This window comes from Hipposideros armiger, unplaced genomic scaffold (genome assembly GCF_001890085.2).
Source record: "Hipposideros armiger isolate ML-2016 unplaced genomic scaffold, ASM189008v1 scaffold_276, whole genome shotgun sequence".
In the NCBI taxonomy this organism is placed as follows: Eukaryota; Metazoa; Chordata; class Mammalia; order Chiroptera; family Hipposideridae; genus Hipposideros; species Hipposideros armiger.
In genome coordinates this window covers 1,297,513-1,308,042 of record NW_017731626.1, presented here as the reverse complement: position 1 = coordinate 1,308,042, position 10,530 = coordinate 1,297,513, and the positions used below count along the sequence as shown (strand labels likewise).

The following is a 10,530-nucleotide window of genomic DNA, read 5'->3' as shown; positions in this document are numbered from 1 at the left end:
TTGATTTTTCTGCTTCATATGCCTATATTAATATAGGACCACAATAATTCTTTTCTTAGCTATCTATTTGACTTCTAATCCTTTCCTCTCAAGATCTTAGTGAATTGAGTTGGTGATTCATTGAAAACAAAATGTTAAGTTTTTGTGCAAGTACAAAATGGTTAATGTTGGTTTCAGTCAACTAATTTGATACTAACTTGCTTAAAATAAAATTAAGAAGTATGAAGAAGTCTTCGAAACGACAGTAAGATATAGTCAAATACTAGAAATGTGAGACAATAAAACAAAACATATTCTAAAACCTAACCCTAAATTTAAATCTATGCCTCATTCAACTACTAACCTGACACCTTGAAATATGAAGAAGTTACTTTATCTAAGCACAGTGGACCAGCATATTATAGGAAGCAGCCACTGCCAATTTTAGCTGCCTCAAACTGCTTAGTGTGTATATTCTTAAAATGGTGATTATTAAATTTGAGGGGAAATTCCCAGATTCCTTTGACAATCTAATAGAAGTCACGGATCCTTGCTTTAGAAACACACTACTTTTAAGAGTTGATAACCTACTGTAAATCACAGCATTGTTGATTCAATGGGATTAGAGATGAAGAAAATTTTCATATTGTTAATAAAGACTGGTCACTAACCTTAAGGAACAGGTTGTAAAGCAGTGATCATATCATTTATTCATGTGCCTCTTTTGCTAGCTAGCTCTAATGGTAACTGGTTGATGCAAATGTGCCCCAATCTAACCTATAAATATTAAAAACAAAAATGTTTGAGTTCTAACTTCTGCCAGCAGTGTCCATGTAACAGTTTTCAAGTATTACAAAATACTGTGAAGGAGAGACTTGAATACCACTGTCAAATTCCAATGTACCAAATCCAGCAATGAAATGTCTGCATATATAATTTGTTGCCTTGAATAAAATATAAGAAAATAAAGACACAATAGCTCTAAATTCTTTATAACCTTCAAGGATGGGAAACCAGTATTTCTGTATTTGTTTGTTTTAATAGAATTGAACATTTAATTTTTTTCCCCACAGTAATCAAAGCAAACATTTTATCATTATTACTCTTGGTATATCAAACAATTCCAGGAATGTAAGAAAGTCGGACTTGGAAATATTACATAGAAAAAGGCTGAATTAACAAACACATTACATTTTATAGTTACTTCTTGTAAGTGTACATTGACAGCTACTTATCTGATAGCAGCACTGCTGCTTTTGAGTGAGCTGTTTTCTTCTAGGGGTAATGGAGAATGGCAGTGTTATCTTTGGAACAAAATCAGAAGACAGTAGCAAATTAACAGAAGAATCACTTCTACACATATATTTTCAAGGGCAATAAATAGATAAGTATATAATTATGGAAAAATATGCCTCAAATATGCTGTTTAAAATTTCTCAGGATTTCTTGTTTTGTTTTTTTCTTATTAAAATATGCACTGTCACTGTTATTTGTTCTGGGAAAAACAAACCCTGAGGTTTGAGTTTTCTCCTTTAACCAACAGAGTGATATCAAGTAAACTTGGACTCAGGTCAACTTGTTTGAGCCAACAGAGAATTGTGTGGTACATACGATTACTTTACCAATATATGCATATTCTGGGTAATCAAGAGACTCACCAAATATTTTGTGTTAAAGTTTTATACCCCAAGCAGGTTCTCTGATGATTTATCATGCTAGCATAGTAAATTTGAAGGACTAACACATGATATAATATAAACAGACATGCAATACAGAAGGACATAAAAGATACAGCTTGACCCTGGATTTTCCCCTTAGAATAATTCCTTCCATAAATAAAACTTTACTTTTTACATATAGACTAATCCTATAACTGGTCTTGGATCACGGAGAATGTTAAGGACATAGCTTAAGAACTCTAGACCACATTTTTTTGTAGTCTCTTGTCACCCCAGACCACAAAAAACTCCAAGTGGATGCTCAGGTTAGAATAATACGCTCTTAAACCAACAAATAGTATTACTGAGGTTTAGAATGTAAATCATATAACTACTTGCAGCAGCAACAGTCATTTCAAAAATGACTAAAACAAACATTTAAATATAAAGCATATAAAAAGGACTATTAAGGATAGTTTTCCAAACTATATCTAGAAATACAGGAAAATACATGTTGTCTCATAATAAAGTTCAATAAATATTCTTTCTGAATCCTACAAACACTACAAGATGTTATAGGTTTATTTGGTTCCCATAAGTTAAAAAAATCTGATTGCTTTTACATAAATCCCTCCAACAGATTTTTATTAATGCTTTCTTACGAGACTCAGAGATTATCTATGTCTAACTTTCAGAAATGTGCTTTTTTGTTGGTTTTAATAAGTATACTTAATTTTCTAGCAAATAAACATGATTTAAATTTTAAGGTTCAAGGTAATTATAGAAAAAGGTAGACACTGAACTATTTGCTTTTCTACATCCCCATATTTACAAAGCCTAGCATCCACTGTGGATTCCTTCTTACTCTCACTTATTACACTGTCAATAAATAGTAACTGTGGTCCAAGTTGCCTATATTAAAGATTTCAAAATTCATCAAAATGTCATACTACAAAGTCAATAATATCTGATTTTGATAGGATATGAATATTAGTGTTATGTAATTTTTTTGCTATTGGAAAAGAAATACAAATCTTTATTTTTTCTATCTAAATTAAATCTAACCTCCATTATCAATTCTCAAGATAATATCTAAAATGTACATTCCTAAAGAAAGGTAAAGCTGTTCAAGGGCTGAACTAGTCCAATATACAATTAAGAGTTATTTATTCCTGTTATTTTTTAAATTATTTTTTGCTTTTTAAACCCCTATATTAAACCCCTGGTTTCTTGTGGATTATATCATAATTTAACATTGTAAAAATTAATTTCAGAAACTATTGTGCTAATGTTTAGATTTCGGGAAGGAATCACACAAAATCAATTACCTCCATTCATTGTTAGAACAGAAGATAAAATAGCTTACTAACTGATATGAGTTATGAATGTCACTGTGACACAAAATTTGCTGTGATTTGCTTATTTGGCTACAAGTACAGTATTTTTCATGAATGACAACACAGCATTTCCAACTTGTAACATGAACCTCCAGCTCATAAAGAGTGTACTGTGTGACTTGAAAAAGTCTGATTGTAACTAAGTAACAACCTTTCCCCTGAAAAACATGAACAAAATCCATTGGGAAATCAGGCACAGACGGTATTTATCGTTTTTTCTTCCTTTCCTCCTGCGGTTTTGTTTTTCAAGACATATAGATGGTTCCAATATAATCCAACACTTGGTTACAAAATGACACAGCTATTTTTTTCCTTTTCTTTTTCTTTATCTTTTTCTCGAGGTTCCTTTCGTTTACGTTCACTATTCCCAGATTGTCTTCCACTTGATGGAGAGGCTTGTGCTGGCTGGCTTTGCTTTAAGAAAAATAAACAGGAAGAAATTACCTCAACTTTTCTAAGGTGCTTAATCATAGTTATCTAGAAAGAAACACCAAGGAGCGTGAAAGGAATCATTAATGGTAAAAGGAGCTATTGGTGTATAGTTAAGTTACATGGTATCTGAATACAGATATAATTAATGTATCTGTTATTCTAAGTAAATGGAATTTCAAAAAATAAATAACGTCATGTAGGATTATACTGCTTGAAGCCTCAAATTCGAGAAATATTTATGTTAAAGTTTAGAAAATGTTAATGAAAGTGACACCATTTGGTAAACTACAATAGCTCTCTAAGCATTAAATACTATAATAAACAGATTTTCAAAGGAGAAAAATAGAAGTCCTGAGAACTGAGAGTGTGGAATAAGTGTATTCTGTGAAATAAGAGAACTTTTTTTTTAGTGGAAAGCTAGTCATAAATGGTACATTTTAACTTTTAAGCTTGGGGTAGTCAATATTGAAGCTAGAAATAGAAATGTTATACTTATTTTAATGGAGACCTCTATATTTAAAGCTTCATCAGAACTTAATGGGCATCTTGCTTTCTTGTCTACCCAAATCAAAGGAACAGTTCTGGCATGGTACAGTTAAACATAAAAGAAGGGGAATATTTTTTCATTTAATGAAATGAGATTTAACATACAGAAACCCAATTAATAGTCACATTTTCAGTGCTTAAAACATTAAACTGGGAAAAATAAAAAGTGGGAAAGTGCTAACCTTTGTTGAATACTTAATATATGTCAGACATTGGATTTAGTTGTTCTCAACCACAAGCCTAAGACCTAATCGAAGTATTATCTTCTATTTTACAGACAGGGAAAATGAGGCTAAGAGAGGTAGAGGACTTTGTCTAAGGTGTTGCAGCAGGAAATGCAAATCCACGTCTATCTGGCTTGAAGTCTACATTCTTCCAGTAGCACCTCATACTGCCCCCTCTAATCGACAGAAAAGACTGTTCAATTTGGTTTGTATTCTTTGCAGGTATTAAGAACCTAAAAAATAAATTTGAAAAATCTTGCCATCAGAACCTCAGGAAAAATAACTGCACTAAATTAGAAAAATATTAATCACAAAATTCAGACAATGTTATACAACCTAATGGGTACTAAAATGCTCACATAATTGAAGAGTCAATACCTAATTTAAATTTTTTTATCTCAGCGCAAATTTCTGTATTGTTAAAGTGATCTCTGTATTTAGAATTAGAACACTAGTTTTTACCTCAGCCTGTGTAGAAGCAGAAGCAGCAGCTGCTGCCACTTGTTCCTGTTCCTGATAATATTGAGAAGCCCGTCTATCCTCCTCTTCTTGGAGTTTCTTTGCCAGTTCCAAATCGCTGATTCCTTCAGGTATTTGTTCCCAGTTGATCTCTTGGCTCTGCTGTTCTTGTTGTAGAGATAATGCCATAAGATAGTCCTAAGAAATTAAATTATAACCATCTTTAGCTATGAGACTTTACCAAAGAACTAATCAGTATAAATATAGAGGTTATTATCTATAAAGCTATGAGAATGGCTTTTTAAAAAACATACCAGAATTTAAATATAAAAACAAAAGTTATCTAAGTTGTTTCTATTTGGGAGTATAAACTTATTTCAGTGATGCTGTCATTGTTCTAAATATTTTTGGAATTCATTTGAAATTAATTCTTGAAACAGTATATAAGGCATTCGACAAAGCTTCAAAAACTTTACAAAAGAAACATGTCTGTAGAAAATTACGGCAAAATAGGAAACTGTAAGAAAGTTAAAATTGCCATATTATTACACAGAGATAACTACTGTTTATAATTAATATATATCCACCTAGTTTTTTCTACATTTATATACAAACTCAAACAAATCCCCCAACCCCTGAAACTATCATAATGTTTTTTTCAATGTTATAAGTCTTCTGTTTTTTAACAAATATCGCAAGAATTTTCCAAGATTTATGAAATGTTGTTTTAAATCATTATTTTAAAGCCAACACAGTTGTCCATCATACAGTCATATTCAATTACTGAACCATCCTTTCCCTCCTCCCACTACACACGCAGATTATTTCCCATCAGAAGAAGATGCATCTTTGGTTAAGAGTTATATTATCTAACTTAACACCCACTTTAATTAAGAATAATGCTGAATGAAGTGACTACTCTGTGCACCTCCCCCCAACCTTAAAATAAGAGAGTTTTAAAGAACTGAAGAGAGTATGTTGCTTGTGAAGACTTTGTATTATCTAGCAGAAAGATATCTATCTTTCTGATATCAAGAATTGATCCTTCAAATTTTCTCCTCAATTCTTCAAACTCTATTCTTTGCCAAGTTCCATAGTCTTAAATCCACTCCTTCCTTGCTATTTCCACAGACACTATCAACTGTTACACACACACACCAGTGGTGCCAAGAAAATGTGTACAAATGGACACTTTGGTCAACATTGCTCAGGCAGTAGTTCACTGTAATCAGAAATGTCTGGACACTGATGGTAACCACTTTAAGCACCTCTTGTAATTGCAGAAGTCAAATGTGACTTGTATTCATTTTTTGTTATCAGTGTATATTATTACAATTTTAGTATTGTTTTCCTTTCTTAAAATGTGTATACATTTTTTTGGCATCGTGTGTGTGTGTGTGTGTGCGTGTGATCTCAACTCCTTATAACTGGACCTACTGTGGCAATCTATTGCTTTACCTTCATTCTCTCTGCTCCAATATTTTGTACATATAGTAGTTAGAAAAATCTTGCACATTTCTCTTAATATTTAAAAAACAATGCCCTTGTATAGCTTCTGAAGGGAAATGAGTACGTTTATTATTGACCGTCAAAGGAAAACAAGAGTCCTATACATAATAACATTTGTTTGAAGCAAGTATTCTTCTGTATACTCATACCTTGCTATTCAAATTGCCATTTTATAACAATGTATAACATTAGGTGGTCAAATATCTGCCTCCCCTGCTAGACTGCAAAATCTTTGAGGACAAAATTGAATAATTTATCTTTGTGTCCCCAGGGCCTAGTTATAGTGCCAGGAATATAAATGCTCAATGAATACTGGCTAAATGAACCCAGTCTCTATGCACTTACATTGTTATCAGCAAAACATGTGCCAACCATCTAATATAACCAAATTTCTGTTTCAGAGAAGAAGTAGCATCACTGTTATACTTCCAGTAATAAACACATTTGTGGCAGCAAGCCTGCTCACCTACAGCAGGCAAAAACCTTATCTGACTCAATTCTAAATGGGAATTCTACTTACTAGTGCAGCTCCTGCTGTAAGTGTCTGCTCTTCATTACTTTGGACTCTAAGGCTTAGATTATCCACCTACTTTTTACCTAGTGCATGCTATCTTTAAGACTCTCTCTTTTCTACTTCTTATGATTAGCCAAAATATATTTCAAATATGTGCTCATCTCTTCTTGTTCACCACCCAAGGCTGAGCCATTATCACCTTTTGCTTGGACTGCTAGTCTCTACTTAATACCTGTGTCCTTCCTACGTGTTCTCTACCTAGCAACCTTTTATAAAGGAGATCGTCACTTCCATGTGATATACTTGGCATATCTTCCCTACTATAATTACAATAAAATTCAAACTCTTTACCATGAACTTCACAGTTCAATATGATCTGGCATTCTGAACCAAAATGTATAATTAATGTACATGTAGAATGATCACTTACCTATTTAGGAAGTGTCAGGAAAATTTCACAAGCATATTAATAAATCTTTAGTTCAAAAATTTTGGATGACTAAATTCATATTTGAAAGGAATGAAAATTTTTTTTTTTTTTTAAAGCTGCGCCATCCTGTCACCTGTTGGCAGCTCAGCAGCAGCTCAGCTCAGGCCAGGCATCAAACCACTGTTGCTCAGAGCTCAAACTCTTGAGCGAGCTCTTAACCAACTGAGCACTCGGCTGGCCCTGGAATGAGAATTTTAAGCAATATGAAGAAGACAAAACAAATTTACCTGATCTATCTGATCTTGTTGTCCTCTATATACAGTTTCAGGATCTGAAGGAGGCCTCAGGTGAAATTCTGAGTCACAGAAATTTCCATCACCATCGACATTGTGTAGGCTTTCCCAAACAACTTTTTCTTCAGTAAGAAACCCCTGGTCTGTTACCAGCAAATACAGTAGACCCTTAACAAGAAATAACAAAAGAAAATGGACTGTTAAATTGATCAAAACTAGTTAATATTTAAGAGAAATTTTATAATCTGGATTTTTAAAGCATATTAATTATTCCTATTAGTTAGGTCTGTACATAGACATCTTATTTGCTCACTGAATTAAATCTACCTGATTTTAAATATAGTTTATAATTGGTACACTACGGTATAATGAAAAATAGGAGCTCTTGGCATGCTCAACTAATACATGATTTATAAATAACCTTTAGGTTTTATAATCTCATTTCACAAAATAGCAAAATACTATACAAGTTCCTAAAAATATATATCAGGTAAGAAGTAAGACACAGTCACAATAAAATGATATCACATTGCCTTTTTTTTTTTTTTTTAAGATTTTATTGGGGAATTGGGGAAGGGGAACAGTGTTGGGGAATTGGCGATGGGGAACAGCCAAGTTGATGTCCTTTAATCTTAGTTGTGGAGGGGGCAGCTAGCTCAACTCCCAAGTCCAGTCGCCATCTGGCCGCCCGTCGGCAGCATGTGGCTGCTCAGCTCAAGGTGCCATGTTCAATCTTAGTTGTGGGGAAGCACAGCCCCCCATCCCATGTAGGAGTTGAACTGGCAACCTTGTTGTTAGGAGTGCGTGCTCTCATCAGCTGAGCCATCCTGCCACTTGTTGGCAGCTCAGTGGCAGCTCAGCTTGGGCACAGCTCACTGGCCCAAGTGGGAATCGAACCGGCGACCCTGTTGCTCAGAGCTCGCGCTCTTAACCAACTGAGCCACTTGGATGGCCCCTTGTTGTTTTTTTTTTAAATGAAGTCTGTATGAGTAAGCCATATCATTTTTTTCCGTTCTCTGCACTATTAGCTGCTCTTCCTTTATATACCAACAGTATTTTGTACCTATTTCTGTGGTAGCACTGAATAACACTATACCATCGAGTTTTCCTGCCTTTTCCCCAGACTATAGTTTTAATCTCTGTATCTCTGGGCCTTAGTATAGTATGTATCATAAAGTTGGAGCCTAATATTTATTGAATCAATCAATGAACTTATACTGTATTTACAGTCACTAACACAGAATTTAGCATTGACATGTAATTTTTCACAGGCATTAGTTTAACTCCAATCATATATAAAGTGTCCCTAATATACCATATAAGGTTTGTATGCCATTTTTTCATATGTGCCAAGGATGTGACTTCCATTTACTTGTTCAGAGTTCTCACTGGCTAACATGGGGTTTATTATTGCACAAAAGTCATACTTTTCATGTTCTCTATTATCATTCACAATTAATCTTAATAATTAAGAATAAGAAATTCCTTTAAAGAGTTTGATGGTGTGTGTAGATAAATTCTGAAGCTTTAAAAAACTAATTATTTTTGGACATTTATTATGTGTCCAGCACTGTGGGACATAGATAGCTCTTCCTAAAGCATAAAGTCTTTCCTGTTGTCTACTTCCAGTTACATTCAAGAGTTAGCTGTAAATACTGATTAATATACACAGTCACTGAAATCACTATAGCAACATGAAAAGTATTCATAAAAACATTTTGATACAAAGTTTAAAGACATTTTTCTAAGCAAAAATTAAGTCCACGTTTTTGCTTTTAAAAAAATCAGGTATGTTTTAATTCATCAACTATTTGAATGCCTACCATATGTGCAGCACTAGGCTAAAAGTCTGAAGGTTTTTATCATAGAAAGTAATGATCCCACTTTAGTCTGGAATTAGGTGCCCACTTTATGTGATTCCTACACTTACTACTATCATAACACTTTATACATTGAATTGTAGTTGTCTGCTTACTTATTCATCTCTCAATACATTTCAGACTCCCTGAGGACCAGCTCGATAGTCCTCATTACATAACACATTTTAAATTTCCAGTTAGGGTCTACTTTGTCCTAGGATAATTTAACAGAAAAACTAAAAGTTCTTTCCACTCAATTTTCTACTGAATGGATTTGACACTTTTGTTTACACTTATCACAATACATTTCAACATACCATTATATTATACACTAAGCGTTACAATTTATTTTATGTAGATCATAGATTGGCTGTGTGCTAGGGGAGGAACCATAAACTTAATTTTTCTCCAAATGCCTCTTTAGGATGGGTAATTTCTGGGAGGGTTTCTATTAAAGCTATTATCATCCATAGCATATGAATATAAGTTTTAACTATTAGGTTGTCAGAAAAGTCATGATGCATTTTTGCAATGAAAAACAGAAAAAATAAGTCATGACTTTTCCGACAACCCAATAAAATGGTATCTCTTTCTTGGTATAGCCAGCCTGTCTTCTCATGACCATCAGCCTCAATTTATTCTTCTTTTAGATCTTGACATTTATAAAAATTGTCTGTAAGTGGCCCACTGTCAACAATGCTGGTTATTACTCAACAGCTCCTTTATATAACTGCAGTGTAGAATATAGCAAAGTATGTATTAGTATAGTGATGACTAGTTTAGGCCCATTTTTCCTGAAAGTCTACAGTTAAATCACCATCAAGAATATGGTTTGTTTTTATACCCCATTGCTTTTGCTACATTATCTAGTCAAAGCTTTCTTTTCTAAGTCTTGAATCTTAGAAGATTCACCAGTCTTCTAAAATATTAATTTTAGTATTTAGAAGGTCTCTCTCACCAGTCTCTAAAATAGGAATTTCATAAAAATAACTAATGCATGTATTAAATTCTTACATTTATTAATACATAAAAATGCATAAATTATATAAAATGATAACTTAGAAATTTTTATAATTAAAAAAAAATAGGCAGGGCCGGCTGAGTGGCTCAGTTGGTTAAGAGCTCGCTCAAGAGTTTGAGCTCTGAGCAACAGTGGTTCGAGTCAGCCCGAGCTGAGCAGCCCTGAGCTGCCAACAGGTGGCGGGATGGCTCAGCTAAAAAAAAAAAAAA

The 10,530-nt window shown here is 33.5% G+C and overlaps 1 protein-coding gene across 1 annotated transcript in view; it reads right to left on the bottom strand.

Annotated features, from left to right (window-relative positions):
• Positions 1-968: 968 nt before the first annotated feature.
• MINDY2 (MINDY lysine 48 deubiquitinase 2) overlaps positions 969-10,530 on the bottom strand; it is a 69,703-nt gene continuing 60,141 nt past the window's right edge. Inside the window, exons 7-9 of the mRNA XM_019657543.1 lie at positions 7,436-7,609; positions 4,699-4,893; positions 969-3,448 (exon numbers count right to left, since the gene is read on the bottom strand). Coding sequence (XP_019513088.1) covers positions 3,320-3,448; positions 4,699-4,893; positions 7,436-7,609 — 498 coding nt within the window. The 3' untranslated portion in view covers positions 969-3,319. The remainder of the gene's footprint in view (positions 3,449-4,698; positions 4,894-7,435; positions 7,610-10,530) is intronic.